General features: G+C 32.9%; 1 protein-coding gene and 2 long non-coding RNA genes across 10 annotated transcripts in view; all 3 read right to left on the bottom strand.

Annotated features, from left to right (window-relative positions):
• Nucleotides 1-214: 214 nt before the first annotated feature.
• Nucleotides 215-1,658, bottom strand: LOC126699314 (uncharacterized). Its single transcript, XR_007646769.1, has 2 exons — nucleotides 1,204-1,658; nucleotides 215-471 (listed from the first exon to the last, which is right to left on the bottom strand). It is a non-coding gene; the product is annotated as an uncharacterized LOC126699314 (long non-coding RNA).
• Nucleotides 1,659-2,797: 1,139 nt separating this feature from the next.
• The window catches only part of LOC126699308 (TMV resistance protein N-like), a 57,899-nt gene continuing 42,653 nt past the window's right edge, over nucleotides 2,798-18,043 (bottom strand). For 2 of the 8 annotated variants that reach the window (XM_050397048.1, XM_050397049.1), the window contains exons 2-12: nucleotides 12,143-12,390; nucleotides 11,465-11,969; nucleotides 8,726-9,821; nucleotides 7,342-7,620; nucleotides 6,479-7,198; nucleotides 5,899-6,400; nucleotides 5,714-5,804; nucleotides 5,125-5,625; nucleotides 3,984-4,099; nucleotides 3,485-3,854; nucleotides 2,798-3,132 (exon numbers count right to left, since the gene is read on the bottom strand). In XM_050397048.1, coding sequence (XP_050253005.1) covers nucleotides 5,619-5,625; nucleotides 5,714-5,804; nucleotides 5,899-6,400; nucleotides 6,479-7,198; nucleotides 7,342-7,620; nucleotides 8,726-9,821; nucleotides 11,465-11,969; nucleotides 12,143-12,146 — 3,204 coding nt within the window. In that variant the 5' untranslated portion in view covers nucleotides 12,147-12,390 and the 3' untranslated portion in view covers nucleotides 2,798-3,132; nucleotides 3,485-3,854; nucleotides 3,984-4,099; nucleotides 5,125-5,618. Of the gene's footprint in view, nucleotides 3,133-3,484; nucleotides 3,855-3,983; nucleotides 4,100-5,124; nucleotides 5,626-5,713; nucleotides 5,805-5,898; nucleotides 6,401-6,478; nucleotides 7,199-7,341; nucleotides 7,621-8,725; nucleotides 9,822-11,464; nucleotides 11,970-12,142; nucleotides 12,391-12,516; nucleotides 12,738-18,043 lie in introns of those variants that run through there. The other 6 variants (XM_050397052.1, XM_050397053.1, XM_050397050.1 and 3 more) reach the window with 5 other exon arrangements.
• Nucleotides 13,192-15,979, bottom strand: LOC126699316 (uncharacterized). The gene is made up of 3 exons (XR_007646771.1): nucleotides 15,417-15,979; nucleotides 14,329-14,451; nucleotides 13,192-13,609 (listed from the first exon to the last, which is right to left on the bottom strand). It is a non-coding gene; the product is annotated as an uncharacterized LOC126699316 (long non-coding RNA).

Below are 18,043 nucleotides of genomic sequence, written 5' to 3'. Positions count from 1 at the left end.
TAACTCAAATACACTACATGAGAGATAAATGTGAGAAAGGTACCTAAAAGTATTGCTTGTAGGCAATCTGATAGCAGTAGGCTCAATTTAACTTTACTTCATCCTATGAAAACCTAATAATTGAAACCATATATATCATATCTAATATTGACTAGACCTGTCAAAAAAGGGGGGGAAAAGGAAAGGAAAAGAAAAGATCCTGACTATATACTCATTATGAAAGAAGGATATGTCACAAGAATACATTTCCAAATCATCAAAATATAAAAATTCATTACAACATATCAAGATTTTTATCCAAAAAAAAGAAATAGAAAAAACACAGTTAGATTGACAGAAATGCTTGTGCACATTCAATATCAGTAGCCTCAATTGAAATTCATCCCATGAAAATCCTCCTCCCTATTTTACAGTCAATCAAGGTATGAAAAGAACATTGGCATCATCATCTGCAGACATGTCAATTATAATCTGTATATATGTAAAAACCTTGAGTCAGTATGGTACCATAATTATTGACTCATTCCTAATGAGTGTAATTAAAGTTGCTTCTTGACTGTTTTTGAAGGCATGGCTCCAATGATTCTAAAGTATAATGCAGTCTATAGTTTTCACATGTCAAAAACTTATTTGGCAAAATTCTCTAGAATTTGCAGCACAAGGTGAAAATGAAAATTAGCATAACGCTTGGACAATGACAAATAGGATTCCGAGATAGAATTGAACAACCATAAAGCAGTATAAGAGTAAAGCCTGAGAATATATTTCCTAAAAAAAAAACTACTTGTAAGATACAATATCTATTAATTTGGACAGAATCATAACAGTCTCATTTTAGGGATTTAAATTTAATAATTGAAATTTTATGGATTAAATTGTAGAATGGTCAAATTGCAAAACTCAAATGCTAATTTACCTAAAAATATATATAACGAAGATAAATGTTATGTTCTTTTTGTTAAATGCACCACCGACACTTTTAATAACCAAAGGGCAGGGGTCACAAACTATTTGTAATAGTATAAGCACTGATTGCAACAGAAATTTAACTAGTACATGTTGTAATGTTTCAATCCATGCACATTATGCTACATTCTAATAGCAATTTATATACTTCCATCGTATATGAAAAAAAGACTTGTCATTTAAATATCAACAGAAATAAATTAGTAATGAAAATTAGCTATCTTTGTAAATACTAACCAGAGTGATTGGCCACCTCTCTCAAAGCAGCTCTCCACATTTTTTGGGTTCAACAAAAGTTTTTTTCAAAAACTGAGAAACACCTTGTATTTCCACTGAGACTGAGGTGTTGAAGAAGAAGAAGATGATGGTGATGACGTAGACCCTCCTTTGAGTTCTCATGGAAGCCATAGGAAATATAGAGATAAAATTTGAAGCACAATATGTATAGAACTGAAGAAATGAAAAATGGGAGCAGTGATTGGGAGAGAGCAAAAGGCAGAGGAAATCAAGGCTGGGCTGAAACCGGCAACCGGTCAATAAAGTTAAGAATAAGCTGACTTCCGCTAACTGCTGCTGTGTGGGAGTATTTAATATTTATAGAAGGCCCGGTTAACGTGCCTTTAAGCTATCTATTATTCTATTAATCATTAATTTTAAATTTTAAATTATATAAAAGATAAAATCTAGTTATAAAATTGGTTGTAATCTAAAATTACAATTTATATTTTAAAAAAATTAACATTACTACCTATTTTGAAACTACAATTGTTGGATTGCATATTTTTTATGATTTTAATACACATGTTAAATTTTGAGTCATTCAAATATTATTTATTATATGATTTATAAGTTTATATTTTATGTATAATTTTAAACTATAAAAACTTGCAATTTAATTAATTTATTGATGACATAGTTATTGATCTTTAATTTTTTAAAAATTTGCAAGCATGTAAGATATGAAAAAAAAAAAAAATGTAATACAATAGTAGATTTGTCAAAATTCATCTCCAATAAAAGGATATTGAGTAAGGTTGTAGGTGGACAAGAAAAGCAAGAAAGATTTGAAACTATTCAATAATTCCCAAGATAAATTATTCTGGACTAAAATGTTTCCAATGTTTTTTTAGTGTCAATCATATTCATTGTAGATTTGCCTAGAATCAATTGAAATTTAAGCAAAAGAGAGGGAAAGTAATTTGCAAATAATTTGCAAAGGAAAGCTTGACAAATTGTTTTTGTTTTTTTTTTTTTTTTTTGGTGTAGGTGGGTATCAAAGCCTAGATAACTCTTATTTGATGATAAGAAACTTAACCAACTGAGCTAACTGGAACCCACCAACAAATTGTATTATCATCTTACTAGAGACTCCTGTCCTAATTCCCCAAAAGCCCAAAATCTTCACAAAAAGAACTTTGGAAAGACAAAAAAATAAAATAAAAATAAAAATGATTTTTGCCTTCAAACTGTGCCAAATGGTAGAATAATGATATTATTATTATTATTATTTTAATTCCTTCATGAAGCAAAAAATGTGCATTTCTATACAATTGGATGAAAATAAGGATTAGTAAATTTTTTTTTGAAAGTTGGATTAGCCAAATTATATAGTCTCTGGAATCACAAATAATATATTTTGTCCATTAAACTTGACCACTCTAGAGTTCAGACTAAAAATCACCATCAAATATTATCTCTCTTGCTTTTCATGCTTGAAACATCAACATAAATCCAACTAAGAATTCAAAATTGGTTTATTCTAACAAGCCTAAATTGGTTCACTTACCACCAAATTTAAAACATATAGATTAGACACGAGTTATTCCAAAAAAATTATAAGATTCCAAATTTTCATATTATATGATCAAGTTGAACATGAATTGTAGGTTTTGGTGTGAGAAAAACCAATTATAAAGAAAGAGAGATTTTTTTCTTAGCAATAGTAAATTGTTTTTGCCAATTTGTGAAACTTGTTTTAAGAGCAAGTAGAAATAGAAATGCTTGTACAGTACACAATGTCAATAGTCCAATCTACAGGCCTTTCCCTCTTTAGTGTACAGTAAAGGCCAAAACGACGACTAATGGAACCCCAACCAGATTACATGCCCCAAGATTGACATAGGCTCCTATATGGTACCAGCCACTTCCTCTAGCAAGTAGCAACCCCTGATGCACAGCAGAAAATAACTTTGTAGGGTTAATGGCATTGCATCAAGGAAGATTACAACTTCTACTTTGTCTTGATATTCTGGTCTGTTTGGAAGAAAGATACTGAATGATTAGGCCACAGCTATTATAGCCCAAAAATTATTCAAGAGAAAACTTGTTTGATACCTTTATTTATTTATTTTTATATTTTATTTACTATTAGTTAACTTCTAAATTCTAAAGAAAATATTCTAAACTGAATAATGAATGAATGTTCAGTTGATGATATACCTTGAATAAGTAAGTTAGAACTTCAAAAGTTTTGCTCCAAGTAAATGCCCATTACGTGAGAGAAATGTGAGAAAGTTACCTGAAAGTACTGCTAGTAAGCCATCCATGATTATTGAGAGACAAATCATGATCCAAAACTTCCTTCTCACTGCTGAAGGCATAGCCCAAAACATAGTGGCAAAAGAAGAGAATCATGCCTATGATAACCATCTCTGCAACAAGAACTATTACAATCTTGAAAGTCATTTTAGCTGCTTGTGGATTCCCACCTCCCAACTCATTTGAAGCCTGAGTGCTACAAAGTGTTTGATGCATTCTTTTTCAAAACAATTGTATACCATGCTTAGATAAGTTCAGGTGTAAGGAAACACGTTTAGAGCAAACTCTGCTGTGGCTCCAAATGCATGTGGTATGTAGTAGGCTAGTAGCACAAATAAGTAATTTTCAAGCTGCATACAGTGAGAAATTAGAAGAATAGTATAATGATTGGCATGCAACAAAATGTTAAGAGACTTAATATATGTAGCCAAAAAATGAAGACTACCATTTTCTTGAAAGAAAGAACAAAAGGAAATTACCAAACCATTCCAGCAGTAGGAACAGCGAAGCGAAAGAACTCCCATACGCAGAAGGAATAGCTCTGCCCCATTGGCTTGTCTATATAAAGCCCTTCATGCACCAGCCATCCCACACACTGCTTAGCAGCCACAAAAATTCACTTATCATGATGACTGAATTATATCTCTTAGTCTGACATTTCAGATTCTCAAACCAGAAGATATCTATGGTAAAATTATAATTATGATGTGATGATGGTAATAACAGCAACAATGGATTAAACAAACATCAGTGTCAAAGAATTATGCTTTTGGATTGCCAATTTGTTTTAGTAAATTAACAGATTTTATGTTGTTGATTTTAGCAAGTTAATAAAGTTCACTTAGGCTTGTGAACTAGCATGAGCTCAAAACAACATAAAACATAGACTAAGCAGGCTAGCTGAGGTTCAGTCAAGGACAAAGATAGTCTAGTTTCAACATGACCAAAGTTTGTATAGCCCAATACTGGATTGAACTGAGAAATTTTGCAGCTTTAATATCGATACATATATTTCATTAGCAATTGGTAAATCTAAAGGTGTGCCTTCTAATCTACACTGATAAAAGCAGGGCATTGGCACAAATGCAGAAGCAATTGGAATGTAAAGAAAGCTGAAGACACCAATTTGACAGCACATATGGTTGGTCTGAACAATCAATTCCATTAAGGGGCAAGCCACAATCAAGAAGTGGTTGGTCTAATTGTAAAGAACCTAAAAGTGGAGTAACTCTGGTGAGAGTCCCTTCCATTCTTGTTTTGCATTTCTTTTTTCTTGTTTTAATTCTTTTATGGATAAGAAATTTTATTAACAATAAACTTAAGAAAGTAGAAGCAACAAAATTAGAAATAGGAAAATAAAAATAAAAATCAACTGGGGAGAAAATCATCTGATTCTCTCAAGCAATTACAAGACTTGCATTCTATTGTTGGCTAGTAATGAGGAATAGATTAGGCACTCCGGACAGAATGCTGCATTGGGGCTACACAGGTGATCTAAATTATGTATTCTACAAGAAAAGTACAGAATGTAGAGCACACTTGTATTTTGAGTGCCCATTAAGTAAATTGAACATAAATTAACTCAAATCCACATAGAAGAGAGAAATGTGACAAAGTTACCTGAAGTAATGCTTGCATGCAATCCAATGGCACTAAACTCACTTGAAATTCATCCAACAAGAAATACTATTAGTAAAACCTTATAACTCATTATCTGTCTATACCTAGTGGCTAGATCCCCTATAAAAGTAGATCTGCAACTCCATTTTCATTTTGAAACAAGATGCACAAATATGCCACTTGAACAAGTTTCCAAATCATTGTAAATGAACCAAATACAAATTGATTAAAACATGGTCAGGCTGATTGAAATGCATGTGCACATCTAATTGCATAAGCCTTGATTGAAATTCATCCAATGAAAAAAAGATATTCAAAGTACAAACCGCACTTAGGTGTCATCTTTTGCAATCATGTCAATCATTATCATCACCAACTCTATATATCATCATTATCAAAATCATCATCACCAAATATAAGTACATCATCACGGACTATATGTACATCATCATCATCATCATCGATCAACCACATGTACATCATCATCATCATCATCACCAGCTGCATATATGTGAAAACCTGAGTTAGTATGATGATTATTATAATAATTCACTCATTACAATGAGTGTAATTTGAGTTTGCTTCCTACCTATTTCGGAAAGCATGACAACAATGATTATGAAGAATATATATGCTTGCGCATGGTGAGCCAAAAGAAGAAAGAAAATTGACTTGACTTACTTGCCAATGACAAAACAAGATATATAGTTAGAAAGAAAATAAGATAGAATAGGATTTGCCATTAATGGGAAGGATGGTTGAGATGGTCATTACCAGTTAATTTATAAATGGATACTTTCCCAAATCTCTCTATCAAACATTGTGCATTTGTTTGGTTGAAATCTTCCACATCTTGCTTGTATATCAAACTGACCCCACATTCCCTCATATATAGGGTTCTTTTATTGGTCTCAAATATAACCTTAATCTGACTGCATTCAATATTCCCAACAGTAGCAAACCAATCATCACTAGACAAATACAATAGGCAAATACTGACCCCACAATGTATCCATGTAGTAAAGAGTTCAAAGGCACAGTGATTCTGAGGCATATCAACAAGGGCTATCACACGAGCTCTAATACCATCTTCAAAGTCTGTATAATCTGATGCCCTCGATATAAAATCTGATAGTGATGCCCAGAGAGCGAATCCTATCCATTTACTATTATACCAATTTGAAGGCAGCTCTATGCTTATTGAATTCCTCTCTATTTCAGCAAAACATGACGGAATAATAAATCCATCCAAAACGGCTTTACGACAAAGGAGTCCCTGTACCCAAACCAAAACACAACTATTGTTAACTGTTTTATTTAACTATGAGAGAGAGAGAGAGAGAGAAGAGATTACCTGTAGGAAATAGAACAATATTGTAGATCCCACTCGACTGCCGCTCCCATCATACGAAAGCCATCGGGAGAGAGGTTGTGACCAGATACTCAGTTTGACCCGTGCCGGTATCCATTTTAGGGAAGAACAATTTTGAACACTTATATATCGTAAAGTTGATGGAAGCCTTGGCAAAGATTTTAGGGAAGAACAAGCTTTAGCATTTATTTTTCTTACAGTTGATGGAAGCCTTGGCAAAGATTTTAGTTTTTTGCAACGGGAAAGAGAGAGTGTTTCAAGAGACCTCAAATTATCCATGTTGCTTGGAAGACATTTGAGATTGAGGCAGAAACTTAGATTTAATAAAGTAAGGGTAGTCAAACACTCGATTGATGAGGATGGTACTTCCTTAATAGCAGTTCCACCCAAATTGAGTTCCGATAGGCTTTTCATAATTCCAGTAAATTTTGGAAACGAGCTGATTTTGTAGCAACAATAGAGATTAAGAACTGTAAGGGACTGCATTTCAGCAGACATACTGGGAAGATCGGTAAGAGAAAAGCAGCCTTTCAGATGTAAATACCTAAGCTTGCTGAGTTGTCCAATAGATGGGTGGATCTCAACCAATCGATGGCACCAACAAAGGTTTAATTCCTCAAGTATCGGAACACCTGAAAAGTCAGGTGTCCTAATAAGGTTGTAGGAATAACGAAGATCAATGAACTTTAAGTTGACTGAATGCTGTCACCAAAAAAAAAAAAAAAGAGATTTCGTTAATCAACTTTATAAGTTTCTTTGTATTTGTAGCTACACTTACAAAAAAGGAAAAAAAAAAAGTAATAAATAATAGAAACTAGAAAGGCAATTAAAAAGAACAAAATTACCATTACTCCTTTCCAAAGATATTCAAATTTGCTAAATTGCAAGTCAAGTTGAACAAACGCCATTCGTTTGTGACTGGAGGCCAAACTTTTAAAACGACAGTCCCTCCACGAAAGATATCTTAAGTTATTAGGAAGAGCAAGATGTCCTTGGACATTAGGAATGCTCTCTTTATCAATTATCAGCAATCTAAGATTAGACATCTTTGAAAACCCTACAGAAAATTCTTCAAAATACTCATCCCCAACTTCGACAACTATGGCTTGAATTGCTTCTGTTGCCTAAGATTTCAAAAGCAAAGGCTTGGTGATTTGTCTAATCAAATGATAAGAATAATAGTATTATTTAAGTTTTATATTGTTTTTAAAGCTGTAAAGGAGATAAAAAATATCTACTTCCTAAAAGCATTCTCATCAAGAGTGTTATAAATGCCAAAATACTATTTTTAGCATTTATAACCACAAAAACTACCCAAAAGGCTTGGTTTTTAGATGCTAAATGCTAAAATTTTTAGAACTCTTGATGAGAATGCTGTTTTCATAAATAAAACTCTCTAAAATATATATTTCTTTTATTCCTCCTCCCCTTAAAGCCCCTCCCATATGGTGGGTCCAACCCCAAATGTAATACTTAAAAATAGTAAAATGTACTTCAAATTATATACCATTTGGCATTGAGATTTTTTGGAGAAAAAGAGAAAATTGCATTTTCACGCTGCAATTTTTTACATCAATTATAATTTCTACATATTTTACCAAACACCTAATTTCATTTTGGAAAACATATTTTCTAAACACAACTTCTAAAGTTTTCAAAACATGAATTTTCATAAAACTAACCCAAACGGATTCTGAAGAGTCCCATTAGTAACCAATAGATCGTAGTACAACATCATATGTTGATAGTAAAATGTACTGCATATAAAGGCCTATTAATAGATTGTATTACATCTTATTTTTAAGTCTTTTTTTTCTTATTAATCTACTTAAAATTCATATATTAAAACTTGAAAGGTGCACTTCTACCTTTTAGAAATTCAAGACCAAAGGAGGGAGGGGGGGGGGGGGGAAGGAAATCAAAACATTACCTTTAAAGTGATGGAAAATGAAAATAAAGCCTATAGAATGATTTTTTTTTTTTTTATATTAAAAAAAATGTTAAGATAGCCTTTTGTTATAGGTAGTAACCAAGAGATGAATAATTAGTTCATTACATCAAGAAAAATAAACTCAATTTCATAAACAATTACAAAGAGATAATATATGTTTTCAAAATATAAGAGATCATCATTGACAATATATTAGCATGGTAATTGGTAAATTATTTTACTATACCAACTCAATATTATTCATTGAAATAAAATTATAGCTTTGTCATTTTTCTTACCATATCGTTCTCCAATACATGAAGCAAGTCCTCAACAAGCCACAACCGGCTTTGCCTTCCAAGCTTTCCACCTGATTCAAAACGAATAATTTTTTGACCCATTTCTGATAGTAGATCATGCATCCCAAAACGTCCTTGGTAATCCACCGTTAGGAGAGATCTTTCCACAAGAACACTTACACCAATTCTTGCATCAAAACCACAATTCTCTAATATTTGTATTACTTTATCTTTCTTTTGCCCTCTAAAGAAACATGCAATATCTAAGAAAATCTCCTTCCACATTTCCTCTAGTCCATCATAACTTATTTTAAGTATATCATGTATATCCCCTTTAATATTTTTAAAACTGTCCAATGCACTTTGCCACTCTTCAACTGTTCTTCCAACCAAAAAGGAACCCAAAGTAACAAGAGCTAATGGAAGGCCACTAGCATATTCTACAACTTTCTGGGAGAGCTGCATATAACCTTCTTCGGGTTGCTCCTTTTTGAAGGCTTTCAAACAAAAAAGTTTTGAAGCATCATCATCATCTAATCCATTAGGCTTATATATTTTAAGCACTCCAAGATTGACTAACACATGTTCATCTCTAGTAGTTATGATGATCCAACTACCTAATCCAAACCAATCGTGCACTCCAGCCAATTTTTCTAATTGGTCCTTGTGATTAACATCATCTAGGACAAGTAGAACTTTTTTATGACGTAACCCACTACTCTTGATTTTTTTAACTCCTACTTGAACATTGTAGATCTTTATATTACTTCCCTCCAAAATTTCATCAAGCAATTGTTGTTGTAATTCATGCAGTTCACCTTTTTCTGATCTTTCCCTAACATTGGCAATAAAACTAGAACCTTCAAAATGATCAAAATACTCGTAATATATAGCACTAGCAAGAGTTGTTTTTCCCAGACCCCCCATACCACAAATCCCCATCATGTAAATATCGTTCCCGAAACCTAAATACAATGGGATCAATTCTGCCACCATAGATTTTATTCCTACCAAATTTTTGTTAATGCTTGAGGATTTAGAACTTAATTTCTCCGTAATTCCTTTCACAATGTGTTGGATAATTTCAGACTCATGCCTGCAAAGAAGATAGAAAATAATTACATGATGGTCCAAACCAATATAAAACTTCAGGGGAGAAAGAAAAATATTAGGCAAAGATACTCCTTGGGAAATATCTTTTCTTGAATTAGTCCACTAATTTTCTTAGGTTAGCAATGATATTGGATCCACTAAATCCAAAATCTATTTCGTCAAGAGATACAATGATTGGGCAAAAAAATTAAGCATCTCATTTCATGCTTGATTGCTGAGAGAAACCTCATTGGAATATTTTAAGTTGAACATGCTAAATATAAATGTTTAAGACCCTCTGAGGTTGTTGAGTACAAAATATTAATAACAATGGCAATACTCAAAATTTTCAAAGTAGACAATTGAAAAAACTTTGTATACCAGGTAAATGAGTGAAGAGGAGGTATTGGTTTCTATTAATTAAAAATAAAATTTAATGATTTATACATTTGTGCCAACACAAACCCAAGCTTTTACTTCTTTAGTCGAGGCCCAAAGGTATGTTATGTTTCTCTTTGAGTAAAATCATTCAAAAGCACCCTAATATCAATGATAAACTCCTCAAAGCTATACTTCTTCAAATTAAATTATGTAAACAATTGGTTTGGGAATGGGAATAAAATGGACAAATTGGTTTGATAATTTTTTTTAACCTCAATAATGAATGAGCCAAAATTAAATCTTTATGAAATTGGCATGCCCACCTTGAATCAAAATTATAACTTGCCAAAAGTTAATTTTGGATGATTGCATCATGTTGAGTTCTAAAAGTGTTATAATTCTCCAAAATTTCACTTTGAATGACTTTAATTCTTAAGGGACCAAAGAAGAATTTATAAAAGTTTTCCTATGAAATAAATGCTCCATTTGTTTTGACTAAAAATATTTGTCAGAAAATTGACTCATTGTCATGTATTTGGTTGCAATATTGAAAATGAGCTAATAAAACATTTTGTATTTTTTGGGTCATCTGGGATCCTCAAATGTTAATATTGACCTAAAGTCTGAATTTATTCGAAAATTTTATTTAAAAAAAAAAAAAAAAGCATTGGGGAAAAAATCCACAGATAGTCAATACCGGTCAACTGTCCATTAATGGCGGTCAATAGTCGAACCGTGATGAGAGAGGAATTGTCTTTGGAGTTTGGAGAGTTTTTGATGTTGCAAAGTTTATTTGTAATGATTTGTTAAGTAAAATGTTTTGGAAACCTTTTTATGTTTTGTTGGACGACTTTTCAAACAATAAGAAAACTTTATCCACTTAAATAAGAGGAAGCAAAAGATCTAGCTATAGGCCATCTCCTTATCAAGGATTATATTATATTCAAAAAGAATATAATATAAAAAATTAATGTCAGCAGATTTTATTCTCAAAAAAAAAGTGTCACCAAAAGTGATATATATATATATATATATATATATATATATATATATTCTTGAATCAAGTAATTCCATTTTGATCTTTTCACATAGCTTTCCTAAGCCTAGATTCACAACCACTTTTACTGTTCCTAAAAATTTAACAGAATTTTAACTAGTATACCAAGTTGTAGTTCAATCCATGTATATTATGATACGTTCTCTTAGCCAATTAGATGGTTCACGGTAATTAAAAGAAGCTTATCATTTGAAATTCATGGAAATTACCTATTTTGTAGATGCCAACCGGAGATATCAGCCACTTCTCTTAGAGCAGTTCTCCATGTTTCCACATTCTTTATGTTATCCTCAGAGCGTTTCTGGTGATTAATAAAGGCTTGTTCAAAAGTTCCCGTTTGTTTCCGTACATCAAACGGTTCCACATCATAAAAAACTGGCAAAACTATTAGTTTCGTTTCTTTCATGCATTTGATAATCTTGACAAGCTCATTCAAGCACCACGTTGAAGATGCATAATTTTTTGAGAGAATGATGATAGCAAACTGTGATTCTTCAATTGCTTTGAAGAGCTCAGAAATACATTTTCCTTTCTTGAGTTCTTCTTCATCTCTGAAAGTAATAACCCCCTTTCCTTTCAAAGCAACATACAAGTGGTCAGTAAAATTATTTCGGGTGTCCTCACCCCTAAAACTAAGAAATACATCATATTTTGGCTGACGCGTTGAAGAAGAAGATGGTGATGGTGATGACTCTCTTTTACGCTTCATTGAATCTGTTGGAAATTTAGATAAAAGAAGTACAACCAATTAAAAATAAAGAAAAATATATAATTAAATTAGGGAAGAAGAAAACGATGTGAAGTGGGATTTTAATTTCAGGCAGGGAGTGAAAGAATAATAATAAAAAGAGAGGATTGTGTGTTAAAATTTAAAAGTGAGAACTTACCCATTTGTGAGAAGGAATTACAGCAGCGATGGCCTCCAAAACCTCCTCAAAACACTCCTGTTTTTGCCTTTTTTTTTTTTGGCAAAGATAGGACGACTGAAAATTATTTAAATATAGGAAATGAGACAAAGATAATTTAATAGATTAAAAAAAAAAATACTACGGAATTCAATCATTTCGTTGGTAATGAGAAAATCAAAACCAACTCGAGGTTTAAACCTTGAAACAAACAAAAGTTGAAACTCTTGCTTCACGGCAATTAGTGAATTAGGAAGAAGAAAACAATTTGATATAGATTTTTCATTTCAAGAAAGAAAAAAAAATGAAATGAAAGAAATAAAAGGCATAAATAAGTGTTCAAAATGACAACTTACAGAATTGGAAATTGAAAAAACAGTAGACTAGTAGTGATTGATTGTAATAATCGAAACCCAGTTTAATAGAGGAATGGACTCTGTTCTTTATTTCTCCGTGTGTTTGTGTCCACACCTTAATTGTCCCTTGTTTCAAGTCAAGTAAACTACTCTAACCAGCTATCAGAGATGTGGTGGTGGTGGGCGTACCTATCGTACGAGAGATTTTCATCTACAAGGACATTTCCTCCTTATGCAATAATTGTGAATGTCATCATTCCATTTAATGCCCTTACAAAAAAAATTTTATTTAATTTTTTTCCAGAATTTAAAATAAAATGATAGTTTTTTTATGAAAAAAAATAATACTAATCTATATAATACTAAAAGCTGAAGCGTAGTATTTAATGTTGCTTCACTCCTGTTGAGCCACATCAACCGCCATGTCATTACCCTTCTATTTCCTAAATTTCTCCTATAATTTCAAAATATTTTTTTATTTCAGGTCTCTAACTTTCAGTTTTGTCATTTCAGTCCTCTAACTTTCAGTTTTTATTAGTTTGGTACTCCGTTAAACTCCAGTTATGTCCTGCAGTTAATTGAGCTAAAACGACGTCGTTTTAGCTCTTTTTTTTTTTATAATAAATTTCGAAATTTAAAGATTAAAAAAAAAAAAAAAAAAAACCGAGGAATCATTCCACACCCAAATCACTCACTGAAAAAGCTTGTAAATTTCCTACACACTTTTCAAACCAAATCATTTAAGCTTGGCCACTGCATCCCCTGATTCATAGAAAAATCGATGACGTGAACTTGTTTCTTGCCTTTGAACGCTTCGAAACCATACACAAGAAGAGGACCCTTCCACTAAGTGTAGCTGCAATTTCTCACCTTACCTTTCCCAGGATGGATCGAATGGCTCTCCTTTGCCTTACTGGCGTCGGGGGCAGCACCGATCTACTTCAAAGCCTTGAACAAGACTCGATTCTATGACCGTGAGCTTGAGCAAGAGATGGGATGGCAAAAGCAGCAATGACCAAAACGATGGCGTATCAAAATTATGCAGATCTCTGTTCAATCAGTTCCTACCCCCAACCCTTCTCCCCATATTTACCTATAAAAAGCAATAGGAATAAAAATATTAAAAATGTGTACAACAGATAGATGTTATAACACCCAAGTAAACTTAAAACCGATTAAAACTTCAATTTTGGCCATGATTTGAAAAACATCTACCTTTTGTGAATGTTGATTAGCATAAATTAAAATCTGAGTAAAAAACAGGAGAGAAAATATCACATCACATGCAGGGCAGGCTCAAGGACTTTTGAGGCTCAATTTTAAAAGATGCCTTTTCTATTATTTAATTGTGTGTAATACCATTAATTTTTCATATAATAATTTTTATTTAAAATTATTTTTTCTTATTTGAGATTCAAAATTGTTAATTAAGTTATTGTATTAATATTTCTTTTTCAATTGAAAATCTTCATGTACTTTTCATATAGGACTGTTAATTGGATTACCTACTTTTTTTTTTTTTTTTAGATAGTATTGGATTACCTACTTTAGATGGTAGTAAAGTCCTAAAATTGGATAAACCTTTCATATAGGACTGTTAATTGTACTGTTAACACCACAAGCCACCAAGGCAACCAGGACTGTTAATTGGATAAACTTTTCATAGTCTTTTTTTTTTTTTTTTTGAAGGAAAACTTTTCATAGTTAATTGCATTCTTAAATGAAAAGAATTGTATGCTTTTGAACAATATTTTTTTATTAAATTAAAAAAAAAAGGATATTATATCCTTGAAATGATTGAAATGCATGCACCTGAGGATGTTTTTATTCCAGAGCAATTCACATTCAACATGATGGAGGTCATGATTACTTGCCATGCGCACCTTCAAGGTTCCACATGATGGAGGTCCGTGTTACACGTGCACCTTAATTTTACTACAAAAATAGTTACAATTACCATTATCAAAAGAAGCTCTAACTCAGACAATTTATTTAATATTGAGCAATGGAATATTGTAACTCTATAATCAAGGCAAATTTGAAGCTAAAAGTGGGAATGCCTCTTAAGTATAGCAATTAATAACAAGATTTAGAATCTATCTAAATATTAATGTTTTTTGCGATAAAAAGAGATGTAAATCGTATATAAATTATTGAAATAATTTGCAAACTGCAGAAAAGAAGGAAAACTATGCAAATTACTAATAAAGATATCACATTTGATAAAATACAAAGGTCAACCCAATTGTAAAAGTTAAAGAATTCAATCAAATTTCAGGAGGGTATAACTAATTGTTGCCAAGAAACCCTTCAAATTGACTTGACCCGGAATCCAAAACATTATGAGCAAAATCTGTGATTAACAGAAAAGTACAGCCTGCAAATACAATGTATTGAGTAAAATAACAGGTCTTTTCTCATAAGAAGAACACCCAGCCACACACCCTTGAAAACTAGTTTGTAAGAGAAGGGTGCCCAAGAGCTTACAAACACATTTACAAACACATGATTAAGCTTATACTTAATCAATATGAGATACTAAGATCATAACAGATATCGCAACCAAATAAATTGCAGATGCAGAGACAACAAATATTATGATCCATGATGTGCCTCCTCTTCCTTTTTCTTTTACTCATTTCCTAATTCCTATCCTTTGTTTTAGTTTGGATCCTCACTCATTTTTATGTCTTTCTTTGCAGCCAAACACCAACAACCACCAAAAGGCTACCAACAAGCAAAAGGAAATCAACAATAACAACAACAACCAGGCTCCAGCAGCAATCACTACAACTTCACCAGAAGCAAAGTCAAATTCAAAAAACAAATGTAAACCCGAAACCACTCTCCATTTTGTTCAACTATCTGAAATTACATTGACACTTCATTGTATTACTCACCTCTGTACACGGTACACACAATTACAGAGTCACGTGCACACTCTCTTTGTTGGGTGCGCTGCACCATGTTCCAGCCCACACTTTGTCTTAGCTCATTAAATGAGCTTGTTGGACAAGTGCTGAGAAGTCAGCAAAGTGAAATGGGTTTGCTGGAGAAGCTTGTCCGAAAGAGAAGAGTTAGGTTCATCTTTTCCTCAATTATGTACAAAAGTCCAACAACATTTATGAAGGGATGTACAAAAGTCAAGCCACATAAATGATTATGTGATGTTAAACTTGTGAGACACGTTGGAAGGAAGAAAGAAAAGAAAGAAGCAAAAGGCAAGGGTCATTCGGCTAAGGAAGAGCTGAAGAAAAGAAATTGGTTGAAGCAAAGTCAAGATAAGTTGGCTTCCATTTATTGTGACTTGATGTGAAGAGTGTGAAAGGAAGAAAAGAAGGAAAAGATGAAGAAATAAATAGAGAGGCCATTCGGCCAGTGAAGATGGGCTGAAGAAGTGAAGTCCCAAAGGGGAAAAAAGTGAAGCCCTAGAGTGTGAGGAGTAGGTGCAGTCTTGAAGAGCTGCGTGAGAGCAAGCAAAAGAGGAGAAAAATAGAGAGAGTAAGAGAAAATACACAGTGAGGAAGAGGGCAGTAAGTGAAAAGAAAAAAAGAGTTTTTTTTTTACTTAAGTTGTATCTCTACGTGTTGTAATCTCTATTTAATATAGTAAAATTATTCGGAGTTTGTCCTGTGATTTTTCTCTTCAAAGAGAAAGGGTTTCTATGTAAATCTTTGTATTTTTGTGTAATTGTGCTTCCGCTGTACTTGCTAAAATTTATTCACAGTAATATAGAAATTTTCCCAACACTCTTCTCTTGAGTCTAATATATACGAGCTTCAACCTCATGTCTATGGATGTTTTGCACATAGAGAATACATGCATGCTCACCTAAACACACACAAATACAAAGAGCCCATAACTTACACTGTCATTCACACGCGCCTCCGCGTGTGAGCTCACTCCCCGCTGCAGCCACCGTTCACGGTCTATTCGTGAACATCTTGGCCTCCACTCCATGGATCGTGAGAGAGGGCAATGGGGCTTGGGTTGGGCCTAACTCAACCCGATCTCACAGAGCTTTAGACTAGCCCATATGAGTAAACCCACGTCCGAAAATACATACGCATAAACCCACTCAAGCCCAACAGAATTTTTAGGTTCAAACCCTTTTAGTCTGGCTAACATTCAGCCGAATCTCTCTTAAAACATAAACTCACACTTTAAAATTAAAACCCGATCAGCCCACACTCATATAAAGCCCAAACCCGAAACTCACTTACAACTGACACCCACAAAGCCTACCAGCCAAGAACTTTTCCTGAAATTACAAATCAACCTAGAACTAAAACTCCGGGATAAGCATTTTTAATTCAAATGATGACGTGACATTTTAAAATAGCAATTGAAATATTTTATTATTAGTCACATAAATTTCAAGTATTTCAATTGTGACCAAATGATTTGTTATTAAAAGAGAAATGCTATGTCTACAATATTTTCACAATTCTTTCACAAAAAATCATAAGTGGTAAATTGTTATTAATTCTAATTTGAACTTATCACTGAAATTACTTTTTTGTTTACTAATATCACCTAAGATTTGTTGTGAAAATATTATGGACATAACATTTTTCCTACCAAAATCTAGGGACTAAATTTGCTATAACTCTAAAATAGTATTTTCACCTATTAAAAAATTGTTATAACATCAACCAATTTGATTCTCAAAATATATATATATATATATATATATATATATATATATATATATATATATATATATATATATATATATATATATATCAACCAATTCTTTTAATCTTTTTGTGTTAAAGTAAATAATTTATTTTTGGATACATAATTATGAAGGGTTTTACTACCGTATGCCCTTATGTAGGGATGGCAATTTTGCCCCGCCCCGCTTGACCCGCCCCTCCCCGTTTCGTCCCGTGCGGGTTTTCCCCACCCCGCAAAGATGGTGGGGCGGGGATGGGGCGAGATTTTAGACCCGTACCACGGGGCGGGACGAGGATGGGTTTACACTTTTTAGACCCACCCCGCCCCATCCCCGCATTAATAAGGGTTAAAAGATAATTTTTTCATACCCTGAAACCCTACTATTTAAAAAAAATATCATCATCTTATTTTATTTAAGTGGAGATTCTTTTTGAAGAACTAGGCAATTTTTATTTTGTTATGTATTAGGAGTTTGGATTATTTTATTGTGTCATACTATGAGATTTTTGTTGTGATATTATCTTGTTAAATATTTAGATAATATTATTTAGTATTTGCTAAAAATTAGTTTGATTCGATAGAATAAATTTATTTATAATTTCAAGTATATTTTTATTATTGAAACATGTCATTTTATTTGAAAAAATGGTAATAGTTGTAGGGAAAATTAACAAGAAATAAAGTTTTACGGTGTAGGGCGGGGCTTCGCGGGTCTTCGCGGGGCCTTAAGGGGCGGGGATGGGGCAAGAAATTTTTCCCGTCATACGGGGCGGGGCGGGGGCGAAGATCCCATCCTTCGGCCCCGCCCCGCCCCATTGCCATCCCTACCCTTATGGCATATGTTAGT

Source organism: Quercus robur, chromosome 9 (assembly GCF_932294415.1).
Source record: "Quercus robur chromosome 9, dhQueRobu3.1, whole genome shotgun sequence".
NCBI lineage: Eukaryota > Viridiplantae > Streptophyta > Magnoliopsida > Fagales > Fagaceae > Quercus > Quercus robur.
This window is presented reverse-complemented; position numbering and strand designations above follow the sequence as displayed.